Here is a 19,286-nt window from a genome sequence, read left to right on the forward strand (position 1 = left end):
TTGACAAGAAAGCATGAGAAGGGGGGGAAGTGGGAGGGTGTGCTAAAGGAGATGAAAGGGGCTTCATTGGTTCTGTAATCCATCAGATGCTGACTCGCACAGAAAAAGTGAAGAGTAAGAGCCAGTGTGTCTCGTAGGAAACATGTAGGGATGGAGAGAAGTCACAGGCTCCTGCCTGCTGCAAGCACTCAGAGCCCTCAGTGTGGAAAAGCAGGAGAGGTCCTACTGAGAGGCAGGGATACTGCTAGAGGAAGAAAATTCCAGTGCAGGAGGAAGCATCTGGAAAGGAACAGAAGTCACAGAAGTGAGAATCAGATGATAAGAATGACCAAGGACTAGAATGGAGCAAAGCCAAAGCAAGTGAAGGAGGCAAGAATAAGTCTGAATGTAGGGATAAGGAAGGATATTTGAATAAAGAAGAGGAAGTCCCTGGAGGTGTTTAAGAAAAGACTGGATGTGGCACTCAGTGCCATGGTTTAGTTGATAAGGTGGTGTTAGGTCAGGTTGGACTCGATCTCAAAGGTCTTTCCCAACCTACTTCATTCTGTGATTCTGTGAAATAAATCAGGATATGATTCCAGTGGGCTAACAGCAAGTCAGCATGGAGAAAAGAAGCAATAAAAGAGCAGAACAAGTTTAGCCTAAAAATAAAAGCTTCAAAGCCCAAGGTCATAGAGTTAAGTCCCAGACAAAAGTCACAGGAATCAAATTCTTGGTTTTGGAGCTGAAGGTTTTCAGAGATCATATGAACAGCACTATGGAAGCGTTTTACAGAACTTAAGACATTCATCCCATTGGAATCAGGAGAGATGGCTGCTGTCTTAACATAGGGTAGTTATTCAGCATTACTTTTGCAATATAAGTGTGCTAGGAAAGATTTAATAAATTTACATCCTCTGAAATAGAGTCAGTCATACCCTATGCTGCTCTGGAAGATCAGAAACTATTTTTTAGAGAGATCTGAACTTCATGATAGTCTGTTCTGATGTCTGGGATATTCCTTACCCAGATTAAGGAGGGGACGTGTTTTATGTTCACAAGGATCAGAGTGGTGAAGAAAGAAGTGGAATCATTCACTTTACTGATAAGCAATTTCCTCCCCATGCAACAGATCTGGATTTGTTCAGGGGTTGGGGGTGGGGGGGGGGTGTTTGGTTTTGGATTGGTTTTGGATTGGTTTTTTTCAGTGTGGTGGTTTTGGTTGGTTGCTTTGCTAGGATGTTTTGTTTGTGTTTTGGGGTTTTTTGGTTATTTTTTGTTTGTTTCTTTTCATGTATCGGTCTTCACTTTCCAAACTACATTTCCTACCACAAACAAGGAAATCTGGAGTGAGTTACATCTCAGCAGCTTCACCTGTCCCACAACATATTGCCTCCCCAATTACAGTACCAGTTGTGCTCCTGTCTCTCTTAGCATCTCCTACTCAGAGGTCTGGATAAGAAAGTGAGGTAATTCCTTCCTCCTCTTCTCTCAGCTGTCTGTGTCTCTGTGATGGCACTGTAATCCTGGGTGTGGGAAGGAGATTGACAGACATCAGCTTCATGTTTGGAGTAAATTGCCTGAATAGGCCTGGCTTTTGCAATAAACAGATTCCTTGTACACCTGCCTGGAGGGTCCAAAATGCTCTGCACCATTACAGTTCCAGGCCCTGGTGGAGGCTTCCCATTTCTCCTTTTGTGCCTCACCATTGTCTTGCTCCCTCTATTCCCCTCCCTGCCTACCATAGCTCCCTTCCCATGCCCTGATTTTGCAGCAGAAGGAGCTGAATGTAGGTAAGAAGCCACATGGAGAAATACAAATTATTATTATTATTATTGTTATTGTTATTGTTATCTGCATTAGCATTAGCAGAACAAAGTTCTCCCTCTTGTGCTTTGTTGGCAGAGGCCCCCCTTTGGTTCCTGCAGCTCCTGAAGCTGGCTCCAAGAGCATTCCCACCTGTATTGTGGCCTTGTGTTATGGGGCCCCATCTCCAGCCAGGTTCTGTCCACACAAGGGATCTGGCACAGCAAAGAACCTATGGATGGAGGAGAAATGCAAGGTGCTAGAAGAGCAGAAAAGAGCTTTTCGCTGCTCAGCTCAAGTGCAGTTCCCTCGCTCGCCCTGCCACCCTTTCTGAAATGCGGTGGGTACAAAACCAGAGATGTGTTAGTGGAGGTCTCTGATGAGCCCTTAGAAGAGCAGGGCACTTAGAAGCCCACTGACACATCCTGTGCTGGGCCATGCAGCTGGGCTGTGTTTGACATCACCAGAGTCACGGGGAAGACAGGTCCTGCTCATAGAGTGCGCAGCAAGGGTCCAAAGAGTTCAGGGGAACACCAAAAATCCCAGGGATGCTCAGCTGTGGTGGATCCTAAACTATCATTTCTACAATGGATGGAGTAGTGTCCCTTCCCAGCTCCAGCTGTCATCTGCTGCTCAAATGTTATTTTCATATTTAATTAGGAATGTTTATAATATTAAAGCAGTGGTTTTACTGCGCTTGTAGACTGGCTGAAGGATTAGAAAGGATATCCAAAAAGGACATATAAAAGTCAGCTAGGGACTGACAGGTCTGGTGGGATGCCCAAAGATGTTTAGGACTTGCTTTAAATAAACAGCAAGTTTGAGAGAGCTGCTAAAGCTTGACACAAAATATCAACCATGTCAGTGTCCCACTCTGTCTGGCAAAAAAAAGTTTATCAGCAGCAGGAGAACCTATCCAGTTTTGCTTCTAATTTACCAGGCCCTTAGACACATTGAATGTAATCCAAAACAGTCTAATTTACTTACCCATCTGTTAAGTGTGATCAATATTTAGATACCTTATCCAACCAACGTTGTACTTTATCTTACATCTCCAATCAACATATAAATGTTGACAGTCTAGTTCAGCTTAATGCAAAATACAATATTGTGGGCTAATAATCAGTTCTTAGGAAAATGAGCAGGCACAGTATGTTGAGAATGACAATAAACAGAACAGTTATGTTGTGGACAGAGAAGAAGGGCTGCGTCTAGAAAGACAGTGGAAGGTTTCACTGAATTATAAATAAAGTCCTCAGTCTTAGCTATTCTTTCTTTTCTTATAGTATTTTCAATGTGGATTCTTCTCACTCATCCTACATGGGAATAGATATAATTTTGTGCTATGCATGAAAAAGAATTACTTCAGAGAAAGGGAGTGGGGATATCTCTTCATGTCACTTCCTCACCATGTTGGTTGGACTGCTTGTCACTGCTTGGGATGAAATTTGAGTTCCCCATACTTTTAATCTGAACCAAGTAACCAATATTTTCCAATTAATTTAAAAAAATATATGTTGTTATATACATATTTATATATATACATATGTGTGTGTGTGTGTGTGTGTATGCTAAATGCTTCAGGAATCTTTACTCCTGTTATTTTATTTTTTTTCCTAAGACAAAAATCACTTGAAAGAGTGTAGTCTTTCAAATAAATACGTACTTTTCATTGCAAGAGGAATAAGAAATCCGTATAATTATTACCATAATAATGCATTTTCTTCTTCATGCATTTTTAAAAAGGCAAATGTAAAAATGTTTTGCTGATTGATATACTTTTAAATGTGAAGACGAACTGTGTACATGTACTTCAAAAGTAATGAATACTAGAATAAATGAATAAATAAAACATCACAATCACTGTTCATATGCAAGGGTCTCTACTGTCTTTATTACCTAGTCATAAATGATAATTACTGAAGAAAGCAACACAGAGGTTTACATTATGCATGCCTCAGGTCACTTTTTAATCTTGGGAACCTCATTCCTCTTCTTCTATCTTCTTATGAATCTCGCGGCTCTTGGCTCGGAGCTTGTTGACCTGTGACTCTGCAATGTCAGCCCGCTCCTCGGCCTCCTCCAGCTCGTGCTGGATCTTGCGGAACTTGGACAGGTTGACATTGGACAGCTCCTCCTGTGTGGGGAAAGGGAGTTGTGAAAACAACAGGCAGCATGTTGGACGGTTATTGCCATAAAAGTGGGCAAAGAAAAATTCAAATGTCACAGCTGGGCTAGCATAGCAGATTTAAAACCAAGATGAGAAGCTGCTCAGGGTGATATGTGTGTGAAAACAGAAAAGAATATAGGAATATCAAAAAGGCATTATACACAGCATGGTATAGGAAGAGTTCATGTCACAGTCCTGAATACACAGACTGACAGCTGTTTCTGGCATCCAGGGCAAGGTATAAACAAAGAAATAGAGTGAGAAATGAGGCTTACAGCAAAACACATAGGGTTGGGGAAGTAAATTTCCTCACAAACTCAGCAAGTCTATTCTCACATTCCCCACTGTATCAAAATATCATCATGTTGAATCAAAACAGTCAAGGTTTCAAAAAGCTGTACAGAGGAAAACATGAATACAGAATTCCACCTCTAGCAGAAGAAAGTCTGGTTTGGAGAAACTGGTACTTACAGCCTCCTCAGCTTGTCTCTTGTAAGATTTCACTTTCATTTGCAGCTTGTCCACCAGATCCTGCAGCCTCAAGACATTCTTCCTGTCTTCCTCAGACTAAAGCAGTTGGTAAACAGAATACAGAGTCAATTCTTGGTTCTGCATCACGTGAGGTTAACAATTCCCCTTGGGGATGGTGTGGGCAGAATGTGACTCACTGTGAGAAAGCCCAGTGAGAGCAGGAGAGCTCCTGCCTTACCTGGTAGGTGAGTTCCTTCACCCTCCGCTCGTACTTGCGCACACCCTTCACGGCTTCAGCGCTGCGCTTCTGCTCAGCATCAACCTCCCCTTCCAGCTCCCGCACCTGCAAGGACAAGCCCATCCCTGCAGCTGCCCTGGCAGTGTCTCTCCAAGGAGGGACACGCTCACTCAGGCACAGCCTCAGCCCTACACACCCTGGCCTCCAGCTTCTGGATCTGCTTCTTCCCTCCCTTCAGTGCCAGCTGCTCAGCCTCTTCCAGACGGTGCTGCAGGTCCTTCACTGTCTGGTCCAGGTTCTTCTTCATCCTCTCCAGGTGGGCACTGGTGTCCTGCTCCTTCTTCAGCTCTTCTGCCATCATGGCCGCCTGACCAGAGCAAAAGGTCAAAGCCATTTTGGGAGTGGAGATATTTTGGGGAGAGCAGACTCATCATCATCAATAGCAAGAGCACCCAACTCACATCAGTGATGGCCTTCTTGGCCTTCTCCTCAGCATTGCGGGCTTCCTGGATGGTATCCTCCATTTCACTCTGGATCTGGGAAATGTCCGTTTCCAGCTTCTTCTTGGTGTTGATCAGGCTGGTGTTCTGTTGAAGAGCATGAACATAATTTTTTTGTTGTTAGCTTGCAGTATCATATCAAGTACAGCATAAGTATTTCTTTTTAGTATAGATTGTGCCATCAGGTCGCATTGGATTCCAAAAGAACTGCTTAATTTCTCAGGTATGATGTGCTTTGGTATTTCATGAGCATCCTCTAGAAAGTCTTTTCTCAGACAATCAAGAAGGAATTTAGACTGAAAAATGAAAAAAATGTTTTCCTTACCATTTTAATTCTAGTGACCATAAAACTTTGAGATGGTTCTAAAAAATACTTATAGTCGCATTGTTAAATTACATTAATGACAGAGTTAGTGTAGTCCTATTTTCCTCATGGTCAGCATACATTTGCCTTTAAAGTTTCAAATGGAATTGTGAACGGTGTTGAACTCAAGTAAAAGAGTGAGAACCTCGCAAACTTCTCTGCTTTTATTAAGGTATCTATACTGTAGTCTGCTGGAATTCATACTCTATCTACATCTGAAACAAAAGTCTTAATATTATCTATCACCTATTACTTCTTATTTACTGTGAAAGCCCCAGCATTTAACAAAATACTGTTGCAGCTCTGCCAATCTTAAGTTCATTTACATGAGAAATATGGAAAAATAGTATAAATACATATGGAAAAATAGTATAAATACTATGTTTTTTAACTGACCTGGCTGTGAAGGAGCTGAACTCTCTCACTTGCATCCAGAAGCTCCTGCTCAGCCAATTTCCTCGACCGCTCTGTCTGTTCCAGGGCTGCCCGGAGCTCCTCAACTTCAGCCTGCAGCAGGTTTGCTCTGCGCTCCACCATGGCCACCTGCTCCTTCAGGTCCTCCTGAGACCTGAGAGCATCATCCAAATGCAGCTGAGTGTCCTGGAAAGAGAGATACAACAGAGTGGGAGATGTGAGTTTTCTATTTTTGTATTACATATTTTCCCATCAACTTAGAACTGAAAGACTTGTACCAGAGAAAAAAAATTTAGCTGTGTCAGAAATCAGCACATTGTGCCATACCTTGAGCACAGCCTGGGTGTTCCTCAGGTTTTTCTGTGCCTCTGCAGCCTGGCGGTTGGCATGGCTCAGCTGGATCTCCATTTCATTCAGGTCTCCCTCCATCTTCTTCTTCAGCCTCAGGGCTTCATTCCTGCTCCTGATTTCAGCATCCAGGGTGCTCTGCATTGACTCCACAACTCGCAGGTGGTTTCTCTTCATCTGATCAATCTCCTCATCTTTCTCTGCTATCTTCCTGTCAATCTCAGACTTCACTTGGTTGAGCTCAAGCTGCAGGCGCAGGATTTTCCCCTCCTCATGTTCCAGGGAGGCCTGCACAAACATTGATAACATTGATAAAAGTTCTTCTTGCATTCAAGGGAATTGCAAAATATTTTGTGAGATCTCAGCATTCTGCACTTCCCAGCCACAAGAGAGGACAGCCCAGGCCTTGTTAGCCCTAATTCCTCACTTTTTTTCTGCAGTCACCAGTGTTTATGGTCATGTACCTCAGCTTCCTCCAGAGCAGCCTGGATTTCAGATTTCTCCTGCTCAATCTGCTTCTTCACTTTCTCCAGCTCGTGAACAGCCTTTCCCCCCTCTGCAATCTGCTCCGTGAGGTCGGAAATCTCCTCTGCAAGGAAGGGAGGAAAGCACCATGGTCAGGCAGAGAGATGAATGGTGAAAGGCTCTGGTGCAGCAAGGTGCCAGGCAAGATCTTATCCTTGCAGGCCCAGAGCTGTGAAGTGTGGCAGATAGACAAGCTCGTGAGAAAGGCCAGGGAGGAGCAGAGGGCCAGGGACTTACGCTGCAAGTTCTTGTTCTCCCGCTTCATTGTTTCCAGGTGGTCCAAGGACTCCTCATAGGCATTCTTCATCTTGAACAGTTCCGTGCTGAGAGAGCGCGACTCCTTCTGCGAGGCCTCCAGCTCAGCCTGCGTTTCCTCATACTTCTGCTTCCATTCTGCCAGGATCTGAAGAGAAACGGGCAGTGAGTAGGGCTGGGGCCATCACGGGGCCCTGCTCTGGCCAGGAGGGCTGGTGCGGGAGGCCAAAAGACCTTGTCAAAGTTCTTCTGCTTCTTATCCAGAGCAGCGCAGGCAGCGTTGGATCTCTCAACGTCAATCATCAGGTCCTCCACTTCATTCTGCAGCCTCTGCTTTGTCTTTTCCAGGGAGGCACATTTGGCATTGACAGCCTCAACATGTTCCTCTGCGTCCTGCAGGCGCTGGGCCAACTTCTTCCTGTGAAGCGGTAATCATAAGTAAGACTGTGGCATGAAGCAGCATGTTTTCAATATGAGTAAACTTATCCTCTTGGTATTGTGTGATCCACATTCACAGAGTGGTGTTAAGACTTCTCCCAGACAGCCACTCTATTTCCATGTCTAAATTCTGGAATGATCCTGCAGCAGTTCCCTCTCTGCTGGCCTCTCTCTGCTATTCTAGATCTTTCTGCTTTTCCCCAGTGTGTCCCTGCTTTCTGTCATATTTTGTCACTTGTGACTCCACTCAAAGCAGAACACTGACTTCTTCCCAACAATGTCACAGTGGGTTCTTCAAATTTCCAATCCTACTCTCTGATAGTTTTCCCCACATTCCTCACATACTTGGCCTCCTCGAGCTCCTCCGTGCGCTGAATAGCATCTGTCTCGTATTTGGTTCTCCACTGGGCCACTTCACCATTTGCCTTGGACAGGGCTCGCTGCAGCTCTGCCTTGGCCTCCTGCTCCTCCTCATATTGTTCCCGGAGCAAGTCACAGTCATGGCGAGCAGACTGCAGGCCATGGGCCAGGGCATTCTTGGCCTTGGTGAAAAAAAAAACAGTGGGAAAATGAATGGAAATATCCTAGGAAATCTCCTTAATGAGAAGATCTTAGAAAGGCCTCTGATGGGAAAGATATGTGAATTTGCAAAACAATTAATGGATAGCCTGCAGGGAAAGAGAAGCAATGCTTCTATGGAAAACTTGCACTCCATTATCTAAGGGGTTATTTTTGTTCCTTTCACCTTTATATTAACTGATTTAATATATTTACGAAAAAACCTTCTCACCTTTATCTCTTCCTCCAGATGCCTCTTGAGTTCCTCAATCTGCTGGGTGAAAGCCTGTTTGCCTCTTGACAGCTGAGAAACCATAGCATCTTTCTCTTCCACCTGACGTGAATATTCACCTGAGAAAATTTGCAGATGCACAACAGTTTTAATGCCATTCATGATGATGCTAAAAAAATTTGGAGATGTAAAATGAGATAGTTTTAAGTCCATGCTGAAACTTATGATCCCATTTCAAACATTTCACAGTAGATGTGACGCAAAGTATGTTGAAAAGAATACGTGCCCAGAAGAGTAATTTTTGCAATAACTCTGGGACATTATTGATCTGCACATGTGGATGTGGGTATCTCACCTGACTCTGTCTGCAGACGAGCTCTTTGAGCATTGAGGTCATTGATCATGCGCTGATGCTCTTCTTCCTTTGACTTAATCTCACTCAGCTGATCTTCCAGAGTGCGGCACATCTTCTCCAAATTGGCCTGTGTTTCAGCATATGGAAAACTATGAGTTAACCATCCAGACATGAGAAAAAGAAAGGAGCAAGGATTGTGTTCTGTGATTCCACTGGGTCAACGAGCCCATAATTGTATACCTTGGCTTTGGAGACAGACTCCATGTTGCTGGCCAAGTCATCAATCTCCATCTTCAGCTCACTCTTCTCCTTCTCCAGCTTCTGCTTCACGCGTTGCAGGTTGTCGATCTGCTCGCCCAGCTCAGCTGTGCTGTCCGCGTGCTTCTTGCGCAGGGCGGCAGCCGTGGCTTCGTGCTGCAGCGTGGCCTCTTCCAGGTCACGGCGCATCTTCTGGAACTCGGCCTCACGCTTCTTGTTCATATCAATCTGAGCTGCTGTGGCCCCTCCTGCTTCTTCCAGGCGCTCACTGATCTCCTCCAGCTCCCTGGACAGGTCGGAGCGATGCTTCTCTGCTTTAGCGCGAGAGGTTCGCTCTGCCTCAATTTCCTCCTCCAGCTCCTCAATGCGGGCCTGCAGAACAGCAGGGACCCTTCACAGCTGTGCCATTCTCCTGCCTGAGCTGAGCCTGAGCAAGGCAGGGGAAGGAACAGACACTTGCCTGCAGCTCCTTGATCTTCTTCTGAAGTTGCATGCCCAGGGCTTGTTCATCCTCGGTTTTACTCTGGATCTGGCTGATTTCAAAGTCTTTCCTTTGGGCCAAGTGAACAATGTTAGTGCTCCAAGAAAAAAGACAAGTGCTGCAGCCCAGCACTCAGGTGCCCCAGAGCCACACTTACTTCTTCAGTTTCTCATCCAGCTGCTGCTTATCATTCTCCAAATCCATGATGCTGTCCTGGGCCAGCTTCAGGTCTCCTTCCAGTTTCCTCTTCGCTCTCTCCAGGTCCATGCGCAGTTTCTTCTCTTGCTCCAGGGACCCTTCCAGCTAAACACAACAAAACCATCAGGGCTCTGCCAGCCAGCTTGGACTCCATACCTGTCCTGTTCCTGCTCTATGTCTGTGTGCTTACATCATCCACTTGCTGTTCCAGCTTGGTCTTGGCTTTGGTCAGAGTATTGACTTTGTCTTCCTCTACCTGCAGGTCATCCAGGGTCTGCTGATGGGCCTCTTGGAGGGCTTTCTTCTCCTTTGTCAGCTTGGCAATGGTCTCATCCAAAGCTGCCATCTCCTCAGTCAGGTTTTTCACCTTAGAGAAGAAGGGAGCAAATGTAAAGAAAGGAAGTAGATATAGATCAAGTCCCATAAAACCACAAAGCCAATTTTTTGGAATGTGAGTGACAGGTTCTACCTCATACCTTGTTTTCTGTGGCGTGTTTTTCCTTCTCCACCTTGGCCAGTGTTAGCTCAAGGTCATCAATATCTTTCTTCAGCTCTGAACATTCATCCTCCAGCTTCCTCTTCTTGGCTGTCAGCTCAGCATTAATTTCCTCTTCATCCTCTGCCCTTTCAGTCACTTCCTTAATTTTGGCTTCCAGCTGGATTTTGGTTTTGATGAGCTGGTCACACCTTTCCTCAGCATCAGCCAAAGCATCAGCTTCCTAGTACAGAAACATGGATTTGTTTGTTAATTGCAACTGTTTTTAAAAGCTGAATAGAGAAATGATATTTCTCACTGAGGAAAAGAAACATGGAATATTATCTTTTGTTTTCTCCTAGGAAGTTATTTTTTTTGTACTGACGCTTTTAATTCAGATTAGGTTTTTATTCCCTTTCATTTTTTTACTCTCATCAATTTTTTTCTCCTATTTTTCCTCTGGATCTGATGATGATATCCTGCAGTTCCTAATAAGAGTTTAGATAATTTTCTCTGAAAATTAAATACTGTATATAAATTTGTAGTGTTTTTTTCTTTTGCTTTTTCTTTTTCTGAGCCTTTCTTTGCAAGACTGACTTTGAATTAATTTTCTTAGAGCGAGATATGTTGATATATAGTCTTGGTGTAATCAGAGATTTCAGTTTCAACCTGAGTTTATTTTAATCTGTGGAGTAAATATCTAAAAACATAAGGTCTTTACATTTTTAAATATTGACCAATCCCTTGATCTTCCAATGGACTAGGAGGTATATATAGGATTGTGACAGAATGCAGAGGGATTTTGTGTCCTCCTAGAAAAGTGGTTGCAGAAAGACAGGTGACATAACATGTATCATATAAAATGGCATAGAGGTCTTTGGGCAACTAACTGAAACCAGAGAAAGTTGTCAAATTAATTGCTCCACAGACTCTGCTACACTATAAATTCTATAACTTCAGTGATTACACTGGATGTTATATTGTGAGCCTGGAGAGACAGACCTATGTGCACACGTGCTTCAAAAATCATTCCCAAGCTAGAACCTCCCATTATAATGGTGACACTGAGTGGTCTGAATTCTACCTTCCATTATTCATATTAAAACATTTTCTCAGACAATTTATTGTGTAACATGAGATTTATGTGCTGTGAGGGTACCTGGAAGAAATACACTAACGATACTTACAGATTGCACTTGGAGCTGCAGGTCATTTTTCTCCTGCATTAGAGATGCCATTTTCTCCTCCAGCTCCTTCCGCTTTGCCTCAGACTTTGCAAGCTCTTCCTTGGTTTTCTCAAATTCTTCCTTCATGTTGGCCATCTCCTTCTCAGACTCTGCACTCTTCAACAAGGGCTTGATCTTGAAGAACAGCTTCATCCATGGCCAGTGTTTGACATTCATGAATGAACGAACGTTGTACTGGATGCAGAAGATGGACTCCCTGAGGCAAAATTAAATAGTGCGATGAATATTCTCAGTCTGATGAGTGTCAACCCTTCCCCCCAAGCTGAATGACTCTTTAACTGAAGAAGAGGAAGGTGTACCTGCGCTCCACCATTCTCTGGTACTCCACCCTCGCCAGGAAGCCTCTGCACCTGGCCTGGGTGCGGGTGATGAGCTCTGCCAGCTTCTCATCCCTCATCTCCTCCAGGAGTCCCAGCAGCCCAGCTTTGAAGAACACCTTGAGAGAGGGAACGTTGCAGCACATCACTGTCAGGTAGAGAGAGCAAAGCTTTGGCAGGCAGTGAATGGGGGAGGGATTTTTTACCTTGGTGTGTCCAAATTTGTACTGGGTGTGGTCCACATCGATTGACCCAAGGAGCTTCTCAGAAGCCTTCTTGCTATCGATGAACTGTCCCTCAGGGATGGCACTGGCATTAAGCACCTTGTATCTGTGGAATTGGAGGAAATAGAAATGAAGATGATGTCCAATAATAAGAACATTCTGTTTACTGAAACTAAGAGCAGTGTTTGCAGCAGAATCAGGATGAGGAAGTTGGAATTTCCTCCCTTGGTTAGAGATAGCATTCTCATGAAGTCTTAACCTGGTGACAAAATTTAAGGAAACTTTTCCAGTCTTTAGTGGGCCAGCCACGATGAAGAAGACATTGATTGCCAGTGAGTTCAACTGATATCCTTTTACTGAAATAATGCTGTAGAAAATTGCTTGAGAGGATCATTGCCACTTTCCTATACCCTCTGTACTGGAGAAAAACCTCTTCCCCTGAAACTTGCAGCTGACGCAATGATCAAGGAACACATGGTTTGTAATTATTACCTGAGTATATTTTGCTACCAATCCCAGCCTACATTTGATAATCTTGTAATCACTGGCTTGGGCAGCTCTACTGTGCTTACATACTCAGATGCCCCTGCAGTCAGTGAGGACACCTGACATTCTTCATTTCTCAAACAATTTTTCTTTTCCAAGCCATGTGTGTTGCCTTTTGTTATGCACCTCAAAATTCCCTTTTCTTCTAGTTATAGCCAGAAAGAGATAGTGTTAAAAAAATATCGCCAAGTGATAAAATAGTTGGCAGGAAAGTCATCAGGGAAGACAGAATGGAAATCAGAAAGGAAACTGACCTCTGTTTGAAATCAGCATAGAGGATTCTGCTGGGGAACCCTTTCCTGCAGATCCTGATCCCTTCCAGCACGCCGTTACAGCGCAGCTGGTGCAGCACCAGCTCGTGCTCCATGGCACCTAAGCAATAAGGAAATTATTTGATAATTCATGATAAAACATAGAGAATAATAGGTGCATCACACTTTTTTTAAATTCTTCTTGGGGTTCTTACCAGGTGTTTTAGACTCGTTGGGGATGATGCAGCGCACGAAATGTGGGTGGGTGCTCCGCAAGTTGGTCATCAGCTTGTTCAGATTCTCCTGTGGGTTCATTAATAAAGGTTTTTAATTAATACATAGTACCTCCTCAGTTACTATTTCAGATGTGAGAAAAGTCTTGTAAAACATTAACAGATTGTAGTTCTTAACCATAGCCATTTTTAATGTGAGTTTTCTTGTCTTTCACTCTTCAGCAGGAGAGAAAGTAACAAAACTTTGCAATGTGCTTTAACGAGACTGGGGAATATTTCTACACATTCCTCAGCTGGCCTCAGCCAACTTCATGTCAGCTCATTTATGAATAACTAAAGAATTATTCTTGATACAGAAAAGTATTAACAGCTGCAGTTAAATGGCCTTATTGCAGCTAGAGTGCGGATTTACGATCTTCAACTCAAAACAAACAGAAAAAAAAACCAGAAAAAAAACCAAACCAGAAAAGAAGTACAGAGAATGACTTTGGTACTTACCCTGAAAAGAGCTGAGACAGTCTGGAAAGAAGAACCCTTCTTCTTGCCTCCTTTCTTGCCACCACCACCACCACCACCACTAGCCTCTGAAAAACACCAAAAAAAAAAAAAAAAAAAAAAAAAAAAAAAAAAAAAAAAGAAGATGGTTTTACGACTTGTTAAGACAACGCTTTTTCATATATACCAGTCATGATAAGAATGGAACATGGAAAAGAACAATAGTTGATATTCATGGCTCTAGTAGAGTCATTAAATAAACATGGAAATATGAATTTCAGAGAACTGACCTGCCTCTCCTCCAGCAGAAGCAAAGAGTAAGGCCAGGGTCTTCAGGGATGACTTCTGATACAGCCCCACAACAGTTTCATTCAGAGGGTCCTTGTTCTTGTCCAGCCACCCAGTGATGTTGTAATCCACTGTGCCAGCATAGTGCACCAGGGAGAAGTGAGCCTCAGCCTTGCCCTTGCCAGGCTTGGGCTTCTGGAAGTTGTTGGACTTGCCCAGGTGCTGGTCATAGAGCTTGTTCTTGAAAGAGGTGTCAGTTGCCTTGGGGAACATGCACTCCTCTTCCAGGATGGAGAAGATGCCCATTGGCTGGGAGAAGAACAAGGAAAGAGGGAGGTCAAGGTGAAAAGGCAGAAAGATTCAGAGGTGAAATAACTTCCTGAGTGGGACAATATTATTGCTCTCTGGGATTGTTCTGTTCAGCAAATCGTAAAAGAATACAAACTGACATATCTGTAGAATCATATTTACCATTTCAAGCTGCATTTAGAAATATATATAAAATGAATGCATTTCTGAAAATACCTGACATTGTGAAATAGAGAAATACCTTCTCAATGAGCTCAATGCAGGCAGCCAGGTCCATGCCAAAGTCAATGAACTCCCATTCAATCCCCTCCTTCTTGTACTCCTCCTGCTCCAGCACGAACATGTGGTGGTTGAAGAACTGTTGCAGTTTCTCATTGGTGAAGTTGATGCACAGCTGCTCCAGGCTGTTGAACTGCACGATTACAAAGCAAGATTATTATAAATGTTAATTAAGGAAGTTAGGGATAAAGAACAGTGCTGCCTATTTGTACCAAACACAGGAGGATCTGTAATTTCTCTGTCTTATTTGATCGAGAAGTTTGGAATTTCTGTCAGTGTTTTTCAACCTGGACTTTATCCATATATTTATTACTCTAGAACCTTAGATAATTTTAATGACTTTTTTCAGCTTTGACATCTACTAGACTGCATTAATTCAGTTACCAGAGAGTCCACTGCACAACACTATGTCCAACTTTCACAAATGTTGACTTCGAATCATGTCCTAAGCCTTCAGCAAAAATGTGCACTTAGGAATTTCATTGGCATAGGCACAAAACAAAAACCTATTTCCAGTTTAAACCCTGTGGGAATCAGAAAAGATACACTATAAAAATCCAACCATTTATTAAAAAAAAAAAAAAAAACAAAGCAAGAAAAGGAAACAAAAAATCTAACAAACCAGCAGCATTCCTTCTGAAGTATTTTGTCACACAGCAATATGGTTTTAACAAACATGCTAATAAACCTGAAATCCTTACATCAAAGATCTCAAAGCCAGCAATGTCCAGGACACCAATGAAGTACTGCCTGGGCTGCTTTGTGTCCAGCTGTTGGTTGATACGAACAACCATCCACAGGAACATCTTCTCAAACACTGCCTTTGCCAGGGCACCCACTGAGTTGTATACCTGAAACGTAAAATACAAAGAGTGTAGTAATCATGCAGGACAAAAGAGAAAGTCCAGAGAACCTATCCTTAAAACAGGGGGTTGTTGTTACCTGCTGCACAGTTTGGCCCTTGGTCACGTATTCATTCCCCACCTTGACTCGGGGGTAGCAGAGGGCCTTGAGCAGGTCTGCTGAGTTTAGACCCATCAGGTAGGCAGCCTTATCAGCAACTAAACATCAAAACAATTGGTTGGTAAAGTACAAATCACTATTCCTTTAAAAAAATATATCAAAATGGCAATTCCAGTAAAAAACAAATGATTATTAAATATAAAAAAAGGATAGGCAATAGTGGCAGCACTCTTTGGGAGACACTGGACCTCACAATCTGCAATATTCAAAATATTCTGACTTGAGTTCCTCCAGAGAAGTCCTATGGCTAGGACCCTCTGCGATTCTACAGTACTGGCACTAAGGAAATGTAGGCTGAGTCAATCATTCTGACCCTCACATGCTGCCTTCAGCTATCTCCTGTGCTCTGGGATGGGTTGTGCTGGTACCTTCTGTGCCATCAGGCTCTGCCTGCTCCTCTCGTTGTTTCTGCTTGAACTTCAGGTTCCCATAGTGCATGACAGCCCCTGTCAGCTTGTAGATGGCTGTTTTCTCATCAGCACTGAAGCCCAGGATGTCAATGGCGCTCTGAAAAAAGAGTTTTTAAGGTGAGTACCCCAGCTGTTAAAGGTCAGAGAGATGAAAGCTCACCTAAGAAAACTTCTGCTACTTACGTCGGTGGCCATCAGCTCTTCCTGGTCGTTAATGCTGGGAACTGTGATCTCCCCTTGACTCACATACAGATAGTCATAGGGGTTGGTGGTGATCAGTAACATCTCTGAAAAGAAGGACAAAACAGAGACAGGTCAAATGCAATTGGCACGGAAAGGAATTCAAAGTTGTTCCATGACCTTTGCATGGAGGAGTTACTGATCTTTCCTACCAATGAGCTCTGGCTTCTTGTTGGACATGATCTGATAAAAGATGTGGTAGCTCCTTTCCGCCTTGAGCTGGAAAGTGACTCTGGACTTCTCCAGCAGATCTGGCAAGGAAGGTAGGACACAGTCAAGCACAAGAAGTGGGGAAGGCTGGAGGGAAAGGGGATCAGGCCAGAAGGGTGTCTTACATGTTTCAATGTCAGCAGAAGCCAGTTTGCCTGTGGCACCAAAATGGATTCTGATGAATTTACCCTGAAAGCAGCAGGAAAGTCAATTGAGATTTATTTTACTAATCTGGACAGCAAGAATATTCAAATTGGTGTTGACATTTGTACTGAGTAACAACTCACAAAGCGTGAGGAGTTGTCGTTCCTCACGGTCTTGGCGTTTCCAAAGGCCTCCAGCAGTGGGTTGGCACTGATGATTTGATCCTCAAGTGTCCCCTAGAATAGAAGTCTTCTTGTCATGATCTAGTTCCTCAAGAAATTGAGCAGTTGCAGGTTTCTAGCCCTGGGACCTCACCTGCATTTTGCCTGAGGTCTGCTCCTCCTTCTTCTTGTCCCCACTGGCTGCAATTGTTGCAAAGTACTGGATGACACGCTTTGTGTTCACAGTCTTCCCGGCCCCGGATTCTCCGCTGCCAAAGCCAAGAGAGAAGCAGAGGGTGCGTGGTCAGGCAGGAGGTGCCCTGGCACCGGGCAGCCCCAGGGACCCGCACAGGGGGGGTACCTACGTGATCAGGATGGACTGGTTCTCCCTATCTGTAAAAAAGGCGGAAACAAGTAGACTTTTAAATGAAGAACTCAAAAATACTGATAATGAATACAAGTTATGACAAGGAAAACACCTGCAATTTTTTTCTTTGTTTACTCCTAAGTCTTTTTTCCATTTCAATTCCTTACGAAGCAGTTTCCCCTTCACTCTTTCCTTGAAACATATTCATAGACGTCCCTCCAAATGTCATAGGGAAGGCCCATGGCATTTTTAAAGATCCCTTCCAGCACAAAACATTCTGTTATTCTATAATGCTTTGCTGTTTACATTGAAAACCCTTTTAAGAGGCATATGCTGCTTCTCTGTGTTCTTTTCCTTCTCCTTTATACAGTAATTTGTTTGAATTTTCTACTACACAGACTGCTTTTAGAGCAGCAGAGAGAGGAAGAGTAATGGCCCATGACAAACAAATCCTGATCATGGGAAACACTTTGGAACTCAACAGCACAGAAGAAGAAAGGAATGAAACAGACAGAAGCAAAACTACCCATTCTACAGAATCCTATTTCACTTTTCATGACAGGTTTTATCAAGATAAACTAGAACAGTTGTGCTCTGATGCTATTATGAGAGCTACTCACCAGTCAGCATGAACTGATAGGCGTTGTCAGAGATGGAGAAGATGTGTGGAGGGGCCTCCTGGCGCTTCTTGCCTCGGTAGGCCAACACCACCTCGGGGTTGTACACCGGCAGCCACTTGTAGGGGTTGACGGTGACGCAGAAGAGACCCGAGTAGGTCTGCAAGGAAGGGACACAGCACCTTGGCTTCCCCTGAGCCTGGCCCAGCAGCTCCTGAGGCTGCCCAGAGGAAGCTGCTGCTGCCACTTACGTAGATCATCCAGGCTGCGTAACGCTCTTTGAGGTTGTACAGCACAGCGGGTTCGTGCAGGTGGGTCATCATGGCCATGTCCTCGATTTTGTCATACTTGGGAGGGTTCATGGAGAAGATTTGATCTTCCTTCACTGTCAGGGTCTGTCAGAGGGCAGGAAGGCACATGCATGTCAGCTAAGAGCCAGAGTGGGAATGAACTGCTGGTTCCAAATTTTGTATTTTACCCACCTCTCCTCCTTCAGTCTTGACAGTGACTTTGCCCGATTCCCTGCTCGTGATAGTGCTCTTCACATAGGACTCCTTTGCATGTACCACGAAGACAGATGTCTTGGCATCGAAAGGTTTGTTCTGGGCTGCAATTCTCTCCTTCTCTGACTTTCGGAGGTAAGGAGCAGCCTCCCCAAAGATGGCCATCTCAGCGTCCGTAGACATGGCTGCGGTTTACCATGTGCAGCAAGGCACAGCACTGAAAAGGAGAGGCAACTGTGAATGAAGGGGGAAATTTCTTTTCAGCAGCTACCTTAGGCATTGTAGTGATCTGCTGTGCCTGTTATTACAGTCTTCCGTTCTGCTTTACCTGCTTTTCGCGCCAGATTTTTTTTAGTTTACTTTAATCTTAAAGAAGATAGGTGTGTTTTATTGAGGTCAAGGTTTTTTCCGTTTTTCCAGTTTACAGCTTCAGTTCATTCGATCTCACCATGTTTTAGAATGCTATGCAGAAAATTAGATTATTGGAAGATTCAGTGGTAATCAAAGATGCAGCAGAAATACAAAGCAGAAGCAGAAGAGATACCAAGAGAAGGCATCTTATCAAAATTATGCAAGCCCACTTATATTTTTTCTCTCTCTCTCATTTCAGCCCTTGTAATTTGTGCCAGTTATAGAGATGGAGTATCATCAGGGAACAGATGTGGAGTAAGCAGAAGCAGAGGTCTGTGCTGTCTATGCAAACCTTTTTCCTCTGTAGAGAAATCAGAGTTTGACTTCTCCAGTTGTTCTGCCCTTTCCTGTTCAAGCTCACCCTTTAATATTAACTTATATAGAAAAAGGAAAACTTCTCAATGAAAAGGATTTGAGGGATTTGACATAATCTTAACTATACATGTGCTTTTCATTCACCTTTTCTTTCCCGGATTTCTGTTTACAGTCAGTCTGTGTGTAAGTGGTCAATTATTTCCCAGCAGTTACCAAACAAATGCATCCAACACAGTTATAAAAGGAAATTTGCTCTTTTAGACAGCACAGGTCAGGTAGAATTGCCCTGCTTTAGTGTGCACAGATGTAAAGGGTTATGTGAAGTGGCCTTAGAAATGCATAAAAAAGAAACCTGGAGTCTGTTCCTATGGAGTAAGTAAATCAGTCTTACCTCTTGTGTCACCAGTTGACTCTAAGCCTGGAAGATGGTCAATACTGAAAAAGAGAAGTGATAACTCCTTTCTTATCTTTGCACAAGCTCCCAAGAATAAGCCACAGGGCTAGAACGTGCCAGTGACTTCAACAGGGAGGGAACATGCCTTTTGAGACAGACAGTGCTTTGAGGAAAGCAGTTCCACAGGCAGCAGGAATGCTGTGGGGTTCTGCCAGCACCCAACTGTCCCTATTCTTA

At 43.7% G+C, this 19,286-nt stretch overlaps 1 protein-coding gene across 1 annotated transcript; it reads right to left on the minus strand.

Annotated features, from left to right (window-relative positions):
• Positions 1 to 3,769: 3,769 nt before the first annotated feature.
• On the minus strand, positions 3,770 to 18,112 carry LOC103823917 (myosin-1B). Its single transcript, XM_050981192.1, has 38 exons — positions 17,909 to 18,112; positions 17,678 to 17,821; positions 17,430 to 17,586; positions 16,808 to 16,835; positions 16,597 to 16,711; positions 16,425 to 16,517; positions 16,263 to 16,326; positions 16,080 to 16,178; positions 15,871 to 15,974; positions 15,646 to 15,784; positions 15,197 to 15,315; positions 14,956 to 15,105; positions 14,217 to 14,387; positions 13,669 to 13,975; positions 13,382 to 13,467; positions 12,866 to 12,953; positions 12,654 to 12,771; positions 11,836 to 11,959; positions 11,612 to 11,748; positions 11,253 to 11,508; positions 10,067 to 10,309; positions 9,781 to 9,957; positions 9,550 to 9,695; positions 9,372 to 9,462; positions 8,894 to 9,283; positions 8,654 to 8,780; positions 8,299 to 8,417; positions 7,854 to 8,050; positions 7,305 to 7,488; positions 7,053 to 7,218; positions 6,755 to 6,879; positions 6,270 to 6,578; positions 5,925 to 6,128; positions 5,126 to 5,251; positions 4,861 to 5,031; positions 4,665 to 4,769; positions 4,427 to 4,522; positions 3,770 to 3,922 (listed from the first exon to the last, which is right to left on the minus strand). Exons 1-38 carry the CDS (start codon positions 18,110 to 18,112, stop codon positions 3,770 to 3,772), a joined length of 5,832 nt encoding a protein of 1,943 aa, XP_050837149.1.
• Positions 18,113 to 19,286: the final 1,174 nt, after the last annotated feature.

This window comes from Serinus canaria, chromosome 18 (genome assembly GCF_022539315.1).
Source record: "Serinus canaria isolate serCan28SL12 chromosome 18, serCan2020, whole genome shotgun sequence".
Classification (NCBI taxonomy): domain Eukaryota; kingdom Metazoa; phylum Chordata; class Aves; order Passeriformes; family Fringillidae; genus Serinus; species Serinus canaria.

What these genes read in the sequence shown, in the direction of transcription:
- LOC103823917 (XM_050981192.1), bottom strand. Translation starts at nt 18,112, where the DNA reads ATGTCTACGGACGCTGAGATGGCCATCTTTGGGGAGGCTGCTCCTTAC. An exon ending in AAGAGCTGATGGCCACCGAC is followed by an intron (nt 15,785 to 15,870) that starts GTAAGTAGCAGA and finishes CTCTTTTTTCAG; the next exon opens with AGCGCCATTGACATCCTGGG. An exon ending in TGAAGGAACTCACCTACCAG is followed by an intron (nt 4,523 to 4,664) that starts GTAAGGCAGGAG and finishes CAACTGCTTTAG; the next exon opens with TCTGAGGAAGACAGGAAGAA.